Below are 22,746 nucleotides of genomic sequence, written 5' to 3' on the forward strand. Positions count from 1 at the left end.
GAAGTTGTTTTTGACTAACATGAAAATGTGTTAGTTTGTTAAACTACTTAAGACAGAACATTTTCAAAATTAACAACTAAGGAAGTCATTTTTACCTCTCATTGACTTCTCAAACCCCAAACCCTGGCCTGGTCTGCTTCATATGTATTCCCAGAAGACATTTTTTACATCAGCAGTTGTCACAAAGTGCTTATATAGAAACCCAGTCTAAAACCACAAAGGGCAAGGCACGCGTAGACAAGATGGCGTATTGAATAGAAATCGGTACAAAACACCTCAAGATAAAAACATAATATTCAAAATCAGTAAGTTAGACTAAATATTAGCATTTCATATATTCACAGTTAATATAATTCAATCTGGATAATAACACAAAACAGATCATAAGGCTAGAGAAATATATCGACAAATATTACAACAACACGCAACACCCAAACATGACTGAAGAGAAGCGTGGAGAGCCGATCCCCAAAAGGAAACGCGACTCATCGACTGATACAGATGATATATGCTTTTCATCACTGGGTATGGTAAGTGTGGAAAGCGACCTGTTGAAGTCGATAAATGACAAATTGGGCATACTAGAATTGGTCAGTAAAGACGTAAAAGATATGAAAGCTAGTCTTCAAATGAGTGACGAAAAAGCTTTGGTAATGGAGAAAGAAATCAAAGAATTAAAAGTGACAGTTTCTAAAATGGAAACGGACGTTAGGGAACTAAAAAAGGAGAACTACCTTCTGAGAGAAGCCTTACTAGACATCCAAACTAGATCGATGAGGGAAAATCTAGTACTTACGGGTATTCAGGAAAAGGAGGGAGAAATAACAGAGAATATTATGAAGGACTTCCTGCATACAGCGCTACAAATCCCACTCGAGGCTGTCGATAAAATCCAACTCGAACATGTACATCGTTTCGGAAAAAGAGGACAGAAATATGAGCGCCCAATCGTTGCCAAATTTGCTTTATTTAAGGATAAAGCTATGGTGAAAAGCCTAGGAAAAAGACTTGCTGGCACGAAAATAGGCATGAATGATCAGTTCCTGAGGGAGATTGTAGAAAGGCGCAAAGTTCTGTATCCAATCCTCAAGGAAAACAGATTAAAAGGGAAACGTGTTGCACTAGTGGTGGATAAATTATATATTGACAACCAAATGTTCAGAGACACAAAGACTACTCCATGGCTATTCTAAAAGTTGTAATAGAGGAGTCAAATATTGGAGCACCTGACACTAGCAATGATAGGGTGTTAAAGATAATGATGTTAAATAACATTTATAGTAAGTATAGTATGTTATAAAAGGATAAAACGATATAACAAGCAGAATAATACATATTTAAATACAAATAATTAGAACATGGCTTTGTTGGCGGGAGGTTGTTGTTTTGGCGGATGGTTGTTGTGGTTGGTCCTGTGTTCTCTCTGGCGTCCTTTCCCCCTTGCGGCAGATGTGGATGCGGGTGCGTTTGCACGCTCGGCCCATTTCTTCCGCAGTCAACCATGTGATGTGCATTTTTGTGTTTGAAAAGGTGCGGTGTTAAGTGAGTGAGAGGGGAAATGGTTGCATATCCCAGAGCCGACCGGGGGTCTATGAGCAGGGGTAGTGAGAGAGAGCTTTCAATTTTGTGTAGATGAGGGATATACATTTTCAAATATAGTATACATCTAATCGAATTATTCATTGTCCTATCATGATGGAAAGATCCCTAACCCTATAACCTGGACACCCACCTGAGCGACCCATTCACCAAAGAGAAGTTCCCATCTCTTTTATGGACCTGCTGTGAATATGCAGCCTAAGCAGAGAAATAAATGTGGTCAGAGACATACTTGAGCAGCACCACCCCCTCAAGATTCTGAGCCTGCCTGGCAGGGTTGGTCCTACAAAGCCAGAGCCCCCTGATGGGAGAGCATAATATACAAGGAAATTCTCAAAGCTGCTAATGAGAACCTTGACGACCTTTTACCTAGCCGGTGGGGATTCCGGTGGGGTACGCCCACCCAGGTAGTGGATGTGCTGGCAACACTGGCTGCAGTAACCCATGGGGAGGGGGTCACACTCGGACAATCAGAGAGGGGGTTTATCATTGTGGCCCTGGTGGCACAAAATAATCAAAGGTCTGACCGCATGGAGATGCTTGGGAAAATGGTTACAACATCAGAGTGTTTGTGTCTCAGGTGAAGAGGGTGGATCTGATCTCCATCACCTAGGACTTGACATAGATTAAGTAGATTAATCAAATCTCACATTGTTATATATTTCTGCTCAATCTGCATGCTTTCTCAATCAGCTTTAACTGTATGTGCGCTCGTAAATCAAGTTATTTCTCGAGTTGGGCTCTGGGATATAACAGCCGTTGAGTATCTGATTTTATGGTGGATTGTGGAGGAGGGGGGTTGAGTGTGTTGGAGTATGTGAGTATGTGCGTGTGTGCTTGTCTGGCATCTGTTGTGGGGGGGTGGGGATGTTGGGGGGGAGGGGGGACTATGGGATGGACCACAGGAATTATTTGCTAGTATAATAATTGCTTGAATTAAATGTAATACAATGTCAATCCGGGTTATATGTTAGAATCCTATGCGTGAACTGCCGACATTATTACGCATATTAATTGATAATGATGGAAAATAGGATATGCATAATTTAAAAAAAATAGTTATATAGATATATATATATATATATAGAGGTGAAAGCATTGGAAATGCTTTTGGCGGTTAATCTGCTTCTGTTTTGTGGGTGGCACTGTGTGCTGTTTTCGATGGATGGGTCCTGGCCTCTCAGGGCCTTAGGGATCCGGAGGGACGTGGGTGGGATGCTGATCACTGGGATGACGGCTCAACTTGGGATGGGGAGGGGCTTTAGCGGGGGAATTAGTGGAGAACAATTGAAGGGTTACTCCGTAGCAATGCAAATATCACGGTACAGCTATATGGACACTCAATCATTACGGTATTTTTTATTGGTAAATTTACAAACATATATAATGATAAATAGACTTGAAACTTGTATCTCATTATGGTGTATGGTGAAATAAGTATAGCCAGTTATAATTTTAATGGCTTAGCTGATAATAACAAAAGAAGAACAATATTTACATGGCTCAAAGAGAAGGAATATAATATCTATTGTATACAGGAAACTCATTCAACAATTCGAGATGAAGTAGCGTGGAAAAAATAATGGGGGGATATACTTCTCCCATGGGCAAAGAAATTCAAAAGGGGTGATCTATTAATTAATAGTAATTTCGATCCGAATGTGCAAATTGTCCAAATAGATACGCAAGGTAGATGGATTATTTTAAATATGTTATTGGACCATAAACAGATATGGCTCATTAACCTTCACGGACCAAATAATGATGATCCACAATTCTTTGACAATATATATAATAAATGATCAAGCCTGCAAGCAATCCAAGACAATATTATTATGGTGGGGGATTATAATACTGTTTTAAATAGCTCAATGGACCGTAAAGGAAATCACACCACAAACAATCACCCACATGCTCTTAAGGAAATTGTGAATGTCATGGATACATTAGAACTAGTAGATATATGGAGGCTTAAATATACTGATCTAGTGAGATATACATGGCGGAGACTGAATCAAGCTAGTCGTCTTGACTTCTTTCTTATCTCATTCTCGTTGGCACCAAAGTAAAAAAAAAAGTGTTGATAGGGGACAGAATGCGGTCAGACCATCATATAATAGGCATATAAATTACTCTTACTGAATTTCCACGTGGGCGAGGATATTGGAAATTTAATCAAAGCCTATTGGATGATAATTTATTTATAATTAGAACAAAGGAATTTATAACTGACTTTTTCCAACATAACATAGGTACAGCGAATCCCCTTATTGTATGGGACACCTTTAAATGTTCCTTTAGAGGCCATGCAATTCAGTACTCATCTCGAAAAGCAATTTAGGTCAAAAGAGTTTATACAAAGAAAGGAAAATGAAAGTCTAACAGGACAGATAGATGGCAATAAAAACTGTAACATAGAGGCTCAGAATAAAATAGAGGAAAAACTAAAAGAAATTGAGAAACTTATTCAAGAAAGATCAAGTGTAATATATTATAAAAATAAAGCAAACTGGATGGAATATGGGGAAAAATTCACAAAATTATTTTTTAATCTTCAACACAGGAATGCTACCAAAAAGAACTTAATGAAACTGGTTACAATTGACGGTGTCACCCATAATTCACCAAGTTATATTTTGAAGGAAGAAACAAAGTACTTTAAGCATATGTTTTCTTTTCAGTCGCCTCCATCTCCTCTAACTGAAGCTAATTGTAGAGATTATTTTTCTATTGATAATGTCAAATTAACAGCCACACAGAAAGACTCATGTAAAGGTGAAATTACAGAGGAGGAACTTATGGATGCAATTAAAGACTTTAAGTCTGGGAAAACTCCAGGGTTGGATGGCATACCAGTCGAGGTATACCAAACCTTTTTTGATATACTAAGAGGACTGTTACTAGCATGTTTTAACCACTCCTATGTAAATGGTAGATTATCTCACACTCAAAAAGAAGGTCTGATCTCATTATTACAGAAACAGGATACAAGTGGAAAATATAAAGATCCAGTCCATTTACAAAATTGGAGGCCCCTTACACTTCAGTGTTGTGATGCAAAAATCCTAGCAAAATGTGTAGCGCATAGAATTAAAAATGTATTGTCGGATATTATTCATTCTAATCAGACAGGTTTTTTACATGGAAGATACATTGGAGATAATATAAGGCAAGTATTGGAAACAATAGAACACTATGGAAAATGTGGGAAACCAGGCCTGCTATTCATAGCAGACTTCGAAAAGGCATTTGATAAAGTTCGACTGGGGTTTATATAAAAATGCCTGGAGCATTTCAATTTTGGAGAATCTCTTATAAAATGGGTCAAAATCATGTATTGTAACCCTAGGTGTAAAATAGTAAATAATGGCTATTTCTCAGAAAGTTTTAAACTGTCAAGAGGAGTGAAACAAGGTTGTCCACTATCGGCATATCTATTTATTGTGGCCATCGAGATGTTAGCTATTAAAATCAGATCCAATAATAATATCAGAGGATTAGAAATACAGGGCTTAAAAACAAAGGTGTCATTGTATGCTGATGATTCATGTTTTCTTTTAAATCCACAACTAGAATCCCTCCACAGCCTCATAGAGGATTTAGATACATTTTCTAACCTCTCTGGATTACAACCAAATTATGACAAATGTACTATATTACGTATTGGATCACTAAAAAATACAATTTTACCAATAAAATGGTCTGATGGTGATGTGGATATATTCGGAATACATATCCCAAAGGAAATAAATGATCTCACTTCAATACATTTTAATAGAAAATTAGCAAAAATAGATGAGATCTTACTACCATGGAAAGGAAAATACCTGTCAATTTGTGGAAAAATCACCCTGATTAACTCTTTAGTATTATCCCAGTTTACCTATTTGCTTATGGACTTGCCTACACCTAGCGAACAGTTTTTGAAATTATATGAGAAAAAAATATTCAATTTTATTTGGAACGGCAAGCCAGACAAAATTAAAAGGGCATATTTATATAGAAATTATTACATATTAAAGCATTAGACCTATCACTAAAAGCTTCAGTCATACAAAAGTTATACTTAAATCCGAACTGGTTCTCAAGCAAATTAGTAAGATTGTCTCACCCAATGTTCAAGAAAGGCCTTTTTCCCATTATTCAGATTACAACCTCTCACTTTCAGTTATTTGAAAAGGAAATAATCTCCCAAATATCACTATTTCTAAAACAAGCCACAGAAAGTTGGTTGCAATTTCAATTTAATCCTCCAGAAAAGACAGAACAAATAATGCAACAAATATTGTGGTTAAATTCAAATATACTAATTGACAAAAAACCTTTATTTTTTGACAGAATGTTTAAAAAAGGTATAATCTTCGTAAATGATATCATCGGTAGGACTGGTGGAGTTATGTCGCACATGCAGCTAACAAAAACATATGGAAATGTCTGCTCTACCCAAAATTACAACCAAATAATTGCAGCCTTACCGCAAAAGTGAAAGAGGAAAGTGGAAGGGGGAGAAAGTAAGGAACTTGTCTGTCGGCCATTAAAGAACATAATTGGTTAAGGAAAACTGTGATAAATAAAAAAGTATGTCAGTTTCACTTAAGGACCAAAGGATTGACAGCCGTCCCATAAAGATTACAAAATAGTTGGGGAGAGATCTTTGACGTACCAATCCCATGGCATAGTGTTTATGAACTGACACGCAAAACGACACCGGATTCAAAAATTAGAATCTTTCAATTAAAATTATTATATAAAATTCTTGCTACCAATAGAATGTTATTTATATGGGGGATGCAATCTTCCCAGCTCTGCAGATTTTGCTGTGAAGAGACAGAATCGTTAGATCATTTGTTTTGGTTCTGTCCATTTGTAGCTTGTTTTTGGACACAGGTCCATGAATGGCTAAAGGATTGCAATATTTACCTGGTGCTAACCTTGCAGATAGCATTACCCAATGTTCAAGAAAGGCCTTTTTCCCATTATTCAGATTACAACCTCTCACTTTCAGTTATTTGAAAAGGAAATAATCTCCCAAATAGTATATTTGAATTTAACCACAATATTTGTTGCATTATTTGTTCTGTCTTTTCTGGAGGATTAAATTGAAATTGCAACCAACTTTCTGTGGCTTGTTTTAGAAATAGTGATATTTGGGAGATTATTTCCTTTTCAAATAACTGAAAGTGAGAGGTTGTAATCTGAATAATGGGAAAAAGGCCTTTCTTGAACATTGGGTGATGCTATCTGCAAGGTTAGCTCCAGGTAAATATTGCAATCCTTTAGCCATTCATGGACCTGTGTCCAAAAACAATTTGGGTGATCTGAAAAGTCATAGTCAATCAATCAATAATATAATAATACTTTTAGCAAAAATGTTTATTTTTTATTCACAATCTGTAGAAGCAATGAGAATAGAAAGGTTCAGAACTTTTGTAAAACATCACAGTACGGTTGAAATATACATTTACATTTTATATGGCAAATAGAAATCCTATATGGATGGTGTTAAGAGATAGATGGGAGGTATTGAATAGAGTTGAAGGATGGGACTAATAACAAATAACAACAAATAATAACAAAGATAGCTAATAATGTAAGCATACTGTGTCCATAATAAGTAAATAGGTTGTATGTTGGGAGCTTTTGGGAAAGAGCACAGTTAGAAAGATATGGCATATAGAAGCAAACCGGATGGACATCATGAAAATGATCGGAGAGATTGAGAGTAGAAGAAGTTCAGGAGAAAAAAAAAAATGTATATAAATATATATATAGAATTATTATAAAATTAACTCTGTCCATAAGGTGTAGATAGTAAGTATAGACTGGAAGTAGAGGCCTGGGCATTGTTGTTCACTCATTTACTCCAAGTAGGGAAAGGATGGTGGGGTTGAAAATTAATAAAGGGGAGTATATAAAAAAAAATAACATGGGGGATTGGAAGTGATGCAGACAATTACATTGATAGAAGTTACAATCTATCTGCAATATTAAGCTGATCCATTCCCCCCCCCCCCCCCCCCAAAAAAAAAAAGGAGACGAAAAACGAAAATCCAACCATCACCCCTGGTGAGACAAAACCGTGACTCATCAGTGAACAGCACTTTTTGCCAGTCCTGTCTGGTCCAGCGACGGTGGGTTTGTGCCCATAGGCGACGTTGTTGCCGGTGATGTCTGGTGAGGACCTGCCTTACAACAGGCCTACAAGCCCTCAGTCCAGCCTCTCTCAGCCTATTGCGGAATCTGAGCACTGATGAAGGGATTGTGCATTCATGGTGTAACTCGGGCAGTTGTTGTTGCCATCCTGTACTTGTCCCACAGGTGGGATGTTCGGATGTACCGATCCTGTGCAGGTGTTGTTACATGTGGTCTGCCACTGCGAGGACGATCAGCTGTCCGTCCTGTCTCCCTGTAGCGCTGTCTTAGGCGTCTCACAGTACGGACATTGCAATTTATTTACCTGGCCACATCTGCAGTCCTCATGCCTCCTTGCAGCATGCCTAAGGCACGTTCACGCAGATGAGCAGGGACCTTGGGCATCTTTCTTTTGGTATTTTTCAGAGTCAGTAGAATGGCCTCTTTAGTGTCCTAAGTTTTCATAACTGTGACCTGAATTGCCTACCGTCTGTAAGCTGTTAGTGTCTTAACGACCGTTCCACAGGTGCATGTTCATTAATAGTTTATGGTTCATTGAACAAGCATGGGAAACAGTGTTTAAACCCTTTACAATGAATATCTGTGAAGTTATTTTGATTTTTACGAATTATCTTTGAAAGACAGGGTCCTGAAAAAGGGACGTTTCTTTTTTTTGCTGAGTTTATGAGTACATGGCCATTAATGCCAGATCGTTCTTCAAGATGTTCAAATGTTCATAGATGACCAGCAGGGTCAAATAATAATCACTGTGGTTATAGAGGTTGCAACAGGTTAGCACCTCAGGAGTAAATGACAGTTGCCTTTTCATAGTTGAGCATTCAGAGGTCGAGACAGCAAGTGTGGTAGAGAGAGAGAGAGAGAGAGAGAAAGAGAGAGGGTCAAAACAGCAGGTTTGGGACAAGGTCGCACGTCCGGTGAACAGGTCAGGGTTCCATAGCAGCACGACAAGGTTGGATGTCCGGTGGAGCATGTATCAATACTGATAGGATCGAAAGAAAGGGAGCGCTGCTCTCGGATCAGTTTTCTCCATTCAAATCTTTCCTTAACATTATAATTATTGCACGATGCTGATAACGGATCAGCTCCTAGAGAGATATTACCACCTACGGCTGCAAATATTGAGGCAGCTTTTTCTAAATCACAGATTCGGCACATCATTGGGCACATGTTAGGCTACACATCATGAAATATATTGAGACAAATTACAGACTGTAGCCTCCAAGTAGCAAAATAGAACACAATTAATTGAACATTGAATATATTTCAATTTGATTGAAATAGGACTATAGCCTACGTTTTATATTGTAATGCAGTCATCTCGATTTTCATTTGAAACAAATTTGTATAAGTCCCTTGTTTGAATCAATTGCAAAGACATTGGCAACTTTGTATTTGTACTCAACTTTGTTCTGAATTTATCGGCGGTCACAGAGAGACAGATAAACCATGTGATTCTATGTTTAGTGGAGATCTTCTGTGTATAAAGTCACACGGAAGAGCAAAAAAGCATCTATGATGCTCCTAGGAAGATTATAACCATGAACTTAGCCTTTCTCTGAGAGTGAGGCAGATATATTATTACTGTGTAAAACCTAGCAGTACTACTTATTTCTCTGTGAGTAAGGCAGATATGTAGCATTTTGCAAAAAGAAACATGATTATTTGTCTCTCTGAAATGAAACCATCAAGTGATAGATTTTAAACAAATACATATCTGTCATTGAACAACCTCATGCCATGATTAGATAGTGAGAAAACACACCAATCTCTTTCATAATTTCTTTAAACAATAAAAGCTAATTGACCAACATTTCTGAAAATGGATATATAGCGTTTTGGAATGAAACTCTTGTTTCCCCATCTGAGCTCAGAGTAGATGAGAGACGTAATGTTTGTCTCTGTTGTGTTGAAGTTCAATTAAGCAGGAGAGACCAGCCTCCCCTGTACCCAGCTGTGTGTCCATGAAGAGTGACTGGTCTATGGTTCAACCTCTAAACTTTAGAGAGGGAGGCTTTTCTACTGAACAAAGGTAAGAATAACTCATGGGTCATGGTCAGTGAGTTAAACAACACTGTCTCTAGTCATTTCTCCTCTCCCATTTTCCTATTTATTTTAGTTGTTTTCAAAATCCATAGGCTAATCCTTTTTTCCATTTTCATAGTCCTGAAACAATATTAAACAAACACAACATTCCCTCCCTGTGTGTGTGTGTGTGTGTGTGTGTGTGTGTGTGTGTGTGTGTGTGTGTGTGTGTGTGTGTGTGTGTGTGTGTAATCTCATGTTTTGTCCACAGAAACCAACAGGAGAGATCAGAGTCAGAGATTCTCAGTGGTCAGTCTTCCCAGAGTCATCAAACAGACCTGTCCTCCATATTCAGTGTAGGTGGTCCTGTTATGTACATTTGTTTTTGATCTGTCAATCATTCATTAATGTGTTAATGAGAAAGCATTTAGTCTCTTGCTTAACTTATTTACTTGATTTATTTCAGTTGCTTGAAGAGAATATTATGACATTTGTGAAGAAGGAGCTGAAGATGTTCAAGAGGATTCTTAGTCCAGAACTCCCAGAAGGCTTTGAGAGTCAGAAGCAGGATAAGGAAGTGGTGGATGCTGAAGATGAGAAGCAGGAGAGCAGTGCCAGAGAGGGGGCTCTGAAGATCACACTGCACGTCCTCAGGAAAATGAACCAGAAGGAGCTTGCTGACACACTGGAGAAAAGTAAGAGCTGTCTGCCTCATGTTGAATGCTGTTTTAGAACAAACATTTAAAAGCTGTAGCTAAAGTACAGCTAAAGTAGCTGTGTGACTAAATGATATTGTAGCAGCCTTAACACAACACCTAGTGACCTCATCAAGTAGCAGCAGGGATGTGTTGTGGTGATTCATTTAGACAGAGAGAGAGAGAGAGAGAGAGAGAGAGAGAGAGAGAGAGAGAGATAATACTAACAATAATATAATCAGTCACACCAGTTTGTAATGCATTATGAAAACATTTACATTTCAGTCATTTAGCAGACGCTCTTATCCAGAGCGACTTACAGTTAGTGAGTGCATACACTTTTTTTTTCTTCATACTAGCCCCCCGTGGGAATCGAACCCACAACCCTGGTGTTGCAAGCGCCATGCTCTACCAACTGAGCTACAGGGGACCTTAAATTTGCACATTTAGAGACAGAGGAGAGAGAGAGAGAGAGAGAGAGAGAGAGAGAGAGAGAGAGAGAGAGAGAGAGAGAGAGAGAGAGAGAGAGAGAGAGAGAGAGAGAGAGAGAGAGAGAGAGAGAGAGAGAGAGAGAGAGAGAGAGAGAGAGAGAGAACATTAATAATACCATCAATAAGAGATTTATACATTTTTTACATTTACATTTCAGTCATTTAGCAGACAGTCAGTTAAGCGAAGAAATTATTATAATTTAACATTTTATAACAGTCCTACTATACTGTTGGCATTAAAACAGACATAATATTAATATCCTTTGTGTTATTTCTTCATTCAGATGAGCTTGCTGTGATTTTCAAACGTGAACTCAAATCTAATCTAAAGAAGAAGTTTCAATGTGTATTTGAGGGGATCGCTAAACAAGGAAACCCAACACTTCTCAACAAGATCTACACAGAGCTCTACATCACAGAGGGTGGAACAGGAGAGGTCAATAATGAACATGAGCTGAGACAGATTGAGACAACAACCAGGAAACAAGCAAGACCAGAGACTGCAATCAAATGTAACGACATCTTCAGACCCTTAACTGGACAAGACAAACTTATCAGAACTGTGCTGACAAAGGGAGTCGCTGGCATTGGAAAAACAGTCTCTGTGCAGAAGTTCATTCTGGACTGGGCTGAAGGAAAAGCAAATCAGGATGTCCAATTTGTATTTTCATTCCCTTTTCGGGAGCTGAATTTGATGAACGGGGAAAAACACACTTTGATTGAACTTCTCAGTCACTTCTCAATGGAAACCAAAGAATCAAGAATCTCCAACTACGACAAGTACAAAGTTCTGTTCATCTTTGATGGTCTGGATGAGTGCCGACTGCCCCTAGACTTCCAGAAGAACAAGATCTGTTGTGACGTCACAAAGTCAACCTCAGTGGATGTTCTGCTGACAAATCTCATCAAGGGAAATCTGCTTCCCTCTGCTCTCCTCTGGATAACTACCCGACCTGCAGCAGCCAATAAGATCCCTTCAGTGTGTGTTGACCAGGTGACAGAGGTACGAGGGTTCAATGACCCACAGAAGGAGGAGTACTTCAGGAAGAGATTCAGTGATGAGGACCTGGCCAGCAGAATCATCTCACACATAAAGACATCAAGGAGCCTCCACATCATGTGCCACATTCCAGTCTTCTGTTGGATTTCTGCAACAGTCCTTGAACACATGTTGAAACATAAGAGAGAAGAGATGCCCAAAACTCTGACTGAGATGTTCATACACCTTGTGGAGTTTCATACCAAACAGAAGAATGAAAAGTATCTTTGGAAAGAAGAGACAGGTCCACACTGGAATAAAGAGAGCATTCTGTCACTGGGAAAACTGGCTTTTCAACAGCTCGTGAAGGGCAATCTGATTTTCTATGAAGAAGATCTGAAAGAGGCTGGCATTGATGTCAATGAAGCCTCAGTGTACTCAGGATTGTGCACACAGCTCTTTAAAGAGGAATGTGGGCTGTACCAGGACAAGGTGTACTGCTTCGTGCATCTGAGCATTCAGGAGTTTCTGGCTGCTGTATATGTGTTCCTCTCATTCATCAACAACAATGACAATCTAATGGCAAAACCTCAATCAACGTCCAATAACTTTTCTGTGAGGATCAGACACAAGCATAAAGTTACTGTCTACAAGAGTGCTGTGGATAAAGCCTTACAAAGTGAGACAGGAAACCTGGACCTGTTCCTCCGCTTCCTTCTGGGCCTCTCACTGGAGTCCAATCAGAAGCACTTACGAGGTCTACTGACAAAGACAAGAAGCAGCTTACAGAGCCATGAAGAAACAGTCAAGTACATCAAGGAGAAGATCAGGGAGAATCCCTCTCCAGAGAGGTGCATCAATCTGTTCCACTGTCTTAATGAACTGAATGACCATTCTCTAGTGGAAGAGATCCAAAGATACCTGAGATCAGGAAGTCTGTCAAAAGTCAAACTGTCACCTGCACAGTGGTCAGCTCTGGTCTTTGTGTTGCTGACTTCAGAAAAGGAGCTGGATGTGTTTGACCTGAAGAAATACTCCAGATCAGAGGAAGGTCTTCTGAGGCTGCTGCCAGTGGTCAAAGCCTCCAGATCTGCTCTGTGAGTACATAACATGACATTTAAGTACTAATCATCAGGAAGAAATATTCAGTTTAGAGAAATATATGTATTATTGAAAAACATATTGAATCACTGCATTGATGTTCACATTAGTATAACAATATGACCATACAATTCTAGGAGACGGAAGATGAATCTATATGTTGTTTAAGAGAATAAACCAAATGCATCTGCCATTGTCCTACTACACTACTGGTGTTAAATTAACAGTTTGTGAAATCATGATGATCTCTTTGTCAGGCTGTCAGGCTGTGGAGTCACAGAGGAAGGCTGTGCTTCTCTGGTCTCAGCTCTGAAGTCAAACCCCTCACACCTGAGAGAGCTGGATCTGAGTAACAATGACCTGAAGGATTCAGGAGTGAAGCTGCTCTCTGCTGGACTGGGGAATCCCCACTGTAAACTGGAGACTCTGAGGTCAGTATTCCTGTATCACTCAATGAACACACATACACTGGACACACACTGGACACACACACACACCCAGGACACACATACTATACACACACACACTGGACACACACACACACTAGACACACACCCTGGACACACACTCATTGGACAACACACACACACACACTGGACACACACACAAACACACACTGGACACACACACCCATTGGACAACACACACACACACACTGGACACACACACTAGACACACAACCTGGACACACACACATACACACACTGGACACACTCATTGGACAACACACACACACACACTGGACACACACACAAACACACACTGGACACACACACACACTGGACACACACACACACAAATATTAATTTAGTAGTGTTTAGAAACATGTTATCTACTGTTAATAATGATACATTCATTCATTTATATACAGTACCAGTCAAAAGTTTGGACACACCTACTCATTCAAGAGTTTTTCTTTATTTTTACTATTTTTTACATTGTAGAATAATAGTGAAGACATCAAAACTATGAAATATCACATATGGAATCATGTAGTAGCCAAAAAAGTGTTAAACAAATGAAAATACATTTTATATTTGAAAATCTTCAAATAGCCACCCTTTGCCTTGATGACAGCTTTGCACACTCTTGGCATTTTCTCAACCAGCTTCACCTGGAATGCTTTTCCAACAGTCTTGAAGGAGTTCCCACATATGCTGAGCACTTGTTGGCTGCTTTTCCTTCACTCTGCGATCCAACTCATCCCAAACCATCTCAATTGGGTTGAGGTTGGGTGATTGTGGAGGCCAGGTCATCTGATGCAGCACTCAATCACTGTCCTTCTTGGTCAAATAGAGGTGTGTTGAGTCATTGTCCTGTTAAAAAACAAATGATAGTCCCACTAAGCTTAAACCAGATGGGATGGCGTGACGCTTCAGAATGCTGTGGTAGCCATGCTGGTTAAGTGTCGTTAAATTCTAAATAAATCACAGACAGTGTCACCAGCAAAGCACCCCCACACCATAACACCTCCTCCTCTATGCTTTACGGTTTGAAATACACATGCAGAGATCATCCGTTCACCCACACCACGTATCACAAAGACACGGCGGTTGGAACCAAAAATGTCCAATTTGGACTCCAGACCAAAGAACAAATGTCCACCGGTGTAATGTCCACTGCTCGTGATTCTTGGCCCAAGCAGGTCTCTTCTTCTTATTGGTGTCCTTTAGTGGTGATTTCTTTACAGCAATTCGACCATGAAGGCCTGATTCACACAGTCCCCTCTGAACAGCTGATGTAGAGATGTGTCTGTGACTTGAACTTTGTGAAGCATTTATTTGGGCTGCAATTTCTGAGGCTGGTAACTCTGGGTCTTCCATTCCTGTGGTGGTCCTAATGAGAGCCAGTTTCATCATAGCGCTTGATGGTTTTTGCGACTGCATTTGTTCTTAAAGTTCTTAAAATGTCCCGTATTGACTGACCTTCATGTCTTAAAGTAATGATGGACTGTTGTTTCTCTTTGCTTATTTGAGCTGTTCTTGCCATAATATGGACTTGGTCTTTTACCAAATAGGGCTATCTTCTGTATACCCCCCTACCTTGTCACAGCACAACTGATTGGTTCAACCACATTGAGAAGGAAAGAGATTCCACAAATTAACTTTTAAGAAGGCACACCAGTTAATTGAAATGCATTCCAGGTGACTACCTCATGAAGCTGGTTGAGAAAATGCCAAGAGTGTGCAAAGCTGTCATCAAGGCAAAGGGTGGCTATTTGAAGAATCTCAAATATAACATACATTTTAATTTGTTTAACACTTCTTTGGTTACTACATGATTCCATATGTGTTATTTCATAGTTTTAATGTCTTCACTATTATTCTTCAATGTAAAAATTAGTTGTTGTTTTTTTTACAAATTTGAATGAGTAGGTGTGTTCAAACTTTTGACTGATAGTGTATATATACATATATGAATAGATATGGCAGGTTTCAGGACTCTGATGTATCTGAAAATGTTTTTAAAATATATTTTCACCACCAAAGAATAGCAGTGTGGTTTTAATATGATTTTACTCTTGCAGGCTGTCAGGCTGTCTAGTCGCAGAGGAAGGCTGTGATTCTCTGGTATCAGCTCTGAAGTCAAACCCCTCACACCTGAGAGAGCTGGATCTGAGTAACAATGACCTGAAAGATTCAGGAGTGAAGCTGCTCTCTGCTGGACTGGGCAATCCCCACTGTAAACTGGAGACTCTGAGGTCAGTATTCCTGTAGTTGGTCAACAAGTGATAACTGTTCACCAGATCCACATGTGTTTACCAGGCACACATAGTCCGCACCATATGTGTTTGGACAGTGAAGCTTACAGTTTTAAATTTGACACTATGCTCCAGCATCTTGGATTTGAGATAAAACGTTTCATATTAGGCAACAGTATGTAATGTCACCTTTTATTTGATGTTAATGGTGAGAGGTTAGCATGTTTTGTTGTATCCTCTGTAACTCTCTCACTCATTATTATTCATGATTCATTCATAATTTTTCTTAATCATGACATCATTAGGATTAATTTAGTAGTGTTTAGAAACATGTTATCTAATCACTTAGACAGAAAATTACTCCAGTCATCATCCACCATTCAGTTACTGTTGGGCAAAACATAACCCAAAACACAACCAAAACAAACTGCAAATGCAACCAACGAGTTAGGGACCAAATACTCAACTTTTGACTACTTTAATGCATTATAAGTGAATTGGTCAGAATACTTATGACTTCTTCAAATGGGGGACTAGATACATAAAGTGCTTTCATTTCTAAATGGTGAAACAGATATGTATGAAAATACCCTCAAATAAACGGTGACATTATATACTGTCACCTCATATGAAACATTTAATCTGAAATCCAAAATGCTGGAGTACAGAGCCACATTTAAAATGTTATCTTTGTCAAAATAGATATGGTTTGGACTGTATACTCAATACAATCTAAATCTGATACCTCACTGTCTGTCTTTTGACTGATACTGCTTTTTAAACTGCTCTTGGTCAGTCTACTCAAATATTTGTACTATACATGTTTCTCTCTACAATCAATATATGATCGTTTCTAATAATGAAACATTAATTAATTTATTAATAGATATGGCAGGTTTCAGGACACTGATATATCTGAAAATGTTGAAAAAATATTTTGCCACTCTATTTTGACCACCAAAGAATAGCAGTGTGGTTTTAATATGATTTGACTCTTTGCAGGCTTTCAGGCTGTCTAGTCACAGAGGAAGGCTGTGCTTCTCTGGTCTCAGCTCTGAAGTCAAACCCCTCACACCTGAGAGAGCTGGATCTGAGTAACAATGACCTGAAGGATTCAGGAGTGAAGCTGCTCTCTGCTGGACTGGGGAATCCCCACTGTAAACTGGAGACTCTGAGGTCAGTATTCCTGTAGTTGGTCAACAAGTGATAACAGTTCACCAGATCCACATGTGTTTACCAGGCACACATAGTCCACACCATATGTGTTTGGACAGTGAAGCTTACAGTTTAACATTTGGTTCTATACTCCAGCATTTTGGATTTGAGATAAAACGTTTCATATTAGGTGACATTACAGAATGTCACCTTTTATTTGAGGTTAATGGTGAGAGGTTAGCATGTTTTGTTGTAGCCTCTGTAACTTTCTCACTCATTATTATTCATGATTCATTCATTATTTTTCTTAATCATGGCATCATCAGGATTCATTTAGTAGTGTTTAGAAACATGTTATCTACTCACTTAGACAGAAAATTACTCCAGTCATCATCCACCATTCAGTTACTATTGGACAAAACATAACCCAAAACACAACCAAAACAAACTGCAAATGCAACCAACGAGTTAGGGACCAAATACTCAACTTTTAACTACTTTAATACACTATAAGTGAATTGGTCAGAATACTTATGACTTCTTCAAATAGGGGGACTAGATACATAAAGTGCTTTCATTTCTAAACGGTGAAACAGATATGTATTAAAATACCCTCAAATAAAAGGTGACATTATATACTGTCACCTCAAATGAAACATTTGATCTCAAATCCAAAATGCTGGAGTATAGAGCCACATTTAAAATGTCATCTTCACTGTCAAAATAGATATCGTGTGGACTGTATTCTCAATACAATCTAAATCTGATACCTCACTGTCTGTCTTTTGACTGATACTGCTTTTTAAACTGCTCTGGTCAGTCAACTCAAATATTCGTACTATACATTTTTCTCTCTACACACAATATTATGATTTTTTCTAATAATTATATAGATATGGCAGGTTTCAGGACACTGGTATAAATGAAAATGTTGAAAAAAAATACTGCCACTATTTTCACCACCAAAAAATTGCAGTGTGGTTTTAATATGATTTGACTCTTTGCAGGCTGTCAGGCTGTCTAGTCACAGAGGAAGGCTGTGCTTCTCTGGTCTCAGCTCTGAAGTCAAACCCCTCACACCTGAGAGAGCTGGACCTAAGTAACAATGACCTGAAGGATTCAGGAGTGAAGCTGCTCTCTGCTGGACTGGGGAATCCCCACTGTAAACTGGAGACTCTGAGGTCAGTATTCCTGTAGTTGGTCAACAAGTGATAACTGTTCACCAGATCCACATGTGTTTACCAGGCACACATAGTCCACACCATATGTGTTTGGACAGTGAAGCTTACAGTTTTACATTTGGTGCTATGCTCCAGCAATTTGGATTTGAGATCGAATGTTTCATATTAGGCAACAGTATATAATGTCACCTTTTATTTAAAGGTATTCATACATATCTCTGTTACTGTTTAGAAATGAAAGGACTTTATGTATCTATTTCTCCCATTTGAAAAAGTCTTAATAATTTGGACATATTCACTTATAATGTATTAAAGTAGTCATAAGTTTAGTATTTGGTCCCATATTCCTTACCTGCAGTGATTACATCAAGCTTGTGATTCTACAAACTTGTTGAATGCAATTGCAGTTTGTCTTGGTTGTGTTTTGGATGATGTTTTTCCCAATAGAAACTGAATGTTGAATAATGTCCTGTCATTTTGGAGTCACTTCACTTGTATTGTCAGTAAGAATAGAAGATGTTTCTGAACACTTCTACATTCATGTGGATACTACCATGATTATGAATAATCATGAATGAATCGTGAATGATGATGAATGAGAAAGTTACAGAGGAACAAGGATCATACTGTCACACTCTGGCTCCGGGACTGTGTTGTTTGAGCCAGGGTGTATTCATTTGGTTGTGTTGGGTTAGGGTGTGTTCATTTGTTGTGTTTGGTTTTGGTTTTGTTTCCGTGTTTGGTCAGTGACTCCCAATCGGAGGTAACGAGTGTCAGCTGTCGGCTCGTTATCTCTGATTGGGAGCCATATTTATACTGTCTGTTTTCACCTTGGGGTTGTGGGTTTTTGTTCCGTATCAGTCTTTGTCACTGTGGACTTCACGTATCGTCATTGTTTGTTGTTTTGGTGTCCTATACTTTAATATAATAAAGTCATGTTCGCTCAACGCGCTGCGCTTTGGTCTCCCTCATTGGACGATCGTGACACATACCCCCTCTGTTATTGGTAATGGTGGGAGGTTAGCATGTTTTGTTGTAGCCTCTGTAACTTTCTCACTCATTATTATTCATGATTCATTCATGATTTTTCTTAATCATGGCATCATCAGGATTAATTTAGTAGTGTTTAGAAACATGTTATCTACTCACTTAGACAGAAAATTACTCCAGTCATCATCCACCATTCAGTTACTATCGAGCAAAACATAACTCAAAACACAACCACAACAAACTGCAAATGCAACCAACGAGTTAGGGACCAAATACTCAACTTTTGACTACTTTAATACGCTATAAGTGAATTGGTCAGAATATTTATGACTTCTTCAAATGGGGGGCCTGATACATAATGTGCTTTCATTTCTAAATGGTGAAACAGATATGTATTAAAATATCCTCAAATAAAAGGTGACATTATATACTGTCACCTCATTTGAAACATTTGATCTCAAATCCAAAATGCTGGAGTATAGAGCCACATTTAAAATGTTAGCTTCACTGTCAAACTAGATATGGTGTGGACTGTATACTCAATACAATCTAAATCTGATACCTCACTGTCTGTCTTTTGACTAATACTGCTTTTTAAACTGCTCTGGTCAGTCTACTCAAATATTTGTAATATGCAATTTTCTCTCTACACACAATATTATGATTTTTTCTAATAATTATATATATATGGCAGGTTTCAGGACACTGGTATAAATGAAAATGTATAAAAAAATATACTGCCACTATTTTCACCACCAATGAATAGCAGTGTGATTTTAATATGATTTGACTCTTTGCAGGCTGTCAGGCTGTCTAGTCACAGAGGAAGGCTGTGCTTCTCTGGCCTCAGCTCTGAAGTCAAACCCCTCACACCTGAGAGAGCTGGACCTGAGCTACAATCACCCAGGAGACTCAGGAGTCAGACTGCTCTCTGCTGGACTGGAGGATCCACACTGCAGACTGGAGAAACTCAAGTATGTAGAGGGTTTATGTCAATGTTCATATCAGACATGTTGGAGTTATCAGGCTAGTTAAGACAAACATTCTGACCACCACTTGGACTAAGTTATATAAAGACTGTGTGTGTGTGTGTGTGTGTGTGCAGTGTGTCCGGTGTGTGTGTGTGTGTGTGTGTCCAGTGTGTGTGTGTCCAGTGTGTGTGTGTCCAGTGTGTGTGTGTGTGTGTCCAGTGTGTGTGTGTGTGTGTCCACGTGTATCAGTACACACACTGGACACACACAAACACTGGACAAACACACACACTGGACACACACACACAAACACACTGGACACACACACACATTTGACACACACTAGACACACACACACACACACACTGGGGACACACACACACACACACTCACACTGGACACACACACATACACTGGACAAACACACACACTGGACACACACACACACACACACACACACAAACACACTGGACACACACACTGGACACACACACACTGGACACACTGGACACTTCTGACTTCACTGGACACACTGGACAGACACACACACACACACACACAAACACACTGGACACACACACACTGGATACACACTGGACACACACTGGACACACACACACACAAACAGTGGACACACACATTCACTTGACAAACACACACAAACTGAACACACACACACAAACACACACACACACTGGACACACACTGGACACACACACACTGGACACACACACACACAGGACACACACAAACTGGACACACACACACACACACACACTGGACACACACACACACACACACACACACACACACACACACACACACACACACACACACTGGACACACACAAACTGGACACACACACACACAAACAGGACACACACACACACACACAGACACACACACACACACTGGACACACACACTGGACACATACACACACACACACAGACAAACATTCTTACCACCGCTTGTACAAAGTTATATGCTGAATGTGTGTGTGAGTGTCCAGTGTGTGTGTGTGTGTGTGTGTAAGTGTGTGTGTGTGTGTGTGTGTGTGTGTGTGTGAGAGTGTGTGTGTGTGAGTTCAGGTGTATCCCTCAATGACTGTCTGTTCTTCTGCTTACCGCTACAGTGTGGAACATGGTGGAGAGAACACAATGAAACCTGGACTTAGAAAATGTGAGTGTTGACTGCTGTGAAGAATATGACTAAGAATAAGTCTTAATTCAAGTCAAAGTCAAAGACCACCATCATTACTTACTTGGTCATATTAAATATCAGCTGTAGTTCTACAGAAGCACAAATCAGGGACATCAAAGTTTACAAAGAGTTGCTTTGACAATGTGTGTGTCTGTGTGTGTGGCGTGTTTGTGTTACTTTAGAAATGTGTGTGTGTGTATCCAGTGTGTGTGTATGTGTGTGTTCAGGATGTGTGTGTGTGTGTTCAGGATGTGTGTGTGTGTGTGTGTGTGTGTATTCAGGATGTGTGTGTGTTTGTGTGTTTGTTCAGGTTGTGTGTGTGTTCAGTTTGTGTGTGTGTGTGTGTGTGTGTGTTCAGGATGTGTGTGTGTGTGTCCAGTGTGTGTGTGTGTTCAGGATGTGTGTGTGTGTGTGTGTGTGTGTGTATTCAGGATGTGTGTGTGTTTGTGTGTTTGTTCAGGTTGTGTGTGTGTTCAGTTTGTGTGTGTGTGTGTAATGAATGGGAATAAGTGTGTTTTATATTACCATACAGTATAACATATGATCATTCAACAAGTCTCAAGTTACCTTAACTTCTCCTTTTGATACCTAGAAACATCTACATTAAATGAATTAGTGAAAAGTGAGTTAACGTTCTAATGTGAATGATGATGATTTCTAATATTGTGTCTGGTTTCATCCATCAGATGTCTGTGATCTCACACTGGACCTAAACACAGTAAACAGACTCCTCTCTCTGTCTGAGGAGAACAGAAAGGTGACATGGAGGAGAGAGAAGCAGCCGTATCCTGATCACCCAGAGAGATTTGAGGACAGGGAACAGGTGCTGTGTAGAGAGGGTCTGACTGGACGCTGTTACTGGGAGGTAGAGTGGAGTGGGAGAGAGGCTGATATAGGAGTGACATATAAAGGAATCAGCAGGAGAGGATGGGGTAGTGACTGTAGGCTTGGATGTAATGACAAGTCCTGGAGTCTGTTCTGCTCTGACAACAGTTACTCTGCCTGGCACAATAATAAGTCCACTACCATAGACGTCCCCTCCTCCAGCTCCCACAGAGTAGGAGTGTATCTGGACTGGCCAGCCGGCACTCTGTCCTTCTACAGAGTCTCCTCTGACACACTGACCCACCTGAACACATTCCACTCCACATTCACTGAGCCCCTCTATCCAGGGTTTAGGGTTCATGTTGACTCCTCAGTGTCCCTGTAAATAATAACCATGGTAACACTGGACACACACACACACACACACTGGGAACACACACATACTGGACACACAAACACTGGACACACACACACACATTCTGAACACACACACACACTGGACACACACACACACAGAGAACACACACACACACTGGACACACACACACACACACACACACACTGGACAAACACACACACACACACAGGACACACACTCATACACATTGGACACACACATACACACTGGAAACAAACACACAGGACACACATACACACTGGACACACACAAACACACAGGAC

The 22,746-nt window shown here is 39.5% G+C and overlaps 1 protein-coding gene across 1 annotated transcript in view; it reads left to right on the plus strand.

The window, feature by feature from the left end:
* LOC311118173 (NACHT, LRR and PYD domains-containing protein 3-like) overlaps nucleotides 1-22,450 on the plus strand; it is a gene marked incomplete at its 3' end in the record, with an annotated part of 28,222 nt that extends 5,772 nt beyond the window's left edge. The window contains exons 2-11 of the mRNA XM_084193030.1: nucleotides 10,046-10,130; nucleotides 10,241-10,469; nucleotides 11,245-13,036; nucleotides 13,298-13,471; nucleotides 15,568-15,741; nucleotides 16,744-16,917; nucleotides 17,904-18,077; nucleotides 19,868-20,041; nucleotides 21,173-21,219; nucleotides 21,927-22,450. Coding sequence (XP_084049156.1) covers nucleotides 10,046-10,130; nucleotides 10,241-10,469; nucleotides 11,245-13,036; nucleotides 13,298-13,471; nucleotides 15,568-15,741; nucleotides 16,744-16,917; nucleotides 17,904-18,077; nucleotides 19,868-20,041; nucleotides 21,173-21,219; nucleotides 21,927-22,450 — 3,547 coding nt within the window. The remainder of the gene's footprint in view (nucleotides 1-10,045; nucleotides 10,131-10,240; nucleotides 10,470-11,244; nucleotides 13,037-13,297; nucleotides 13,472-15,567; nucleotides 15,742-16,743; nucleotides 16,918-17,903; nucleotides 18,078-19,867; nucleotides 20,042-21,172; nucleotides 21,220-21,926) is intronic.
* Nucleotides 22,451-22,746: the final 296 nt, after the last annotated feature.

The sequence above is a fragment of the Coregonus lavaretus genome (genome assembly GCF_964263955.1).
Source record: "Coregonus lavaretus genome assembly, contig: HAP1_SCAFFOLD_1089, whole genome shotgun sequence".
Lineage (NCBI taxonomy): Eukaryota > Metazoa > Chordata > Actinopteri > Salmoniformes > Salmonidae > Coregonus > Coregonus lavaretus.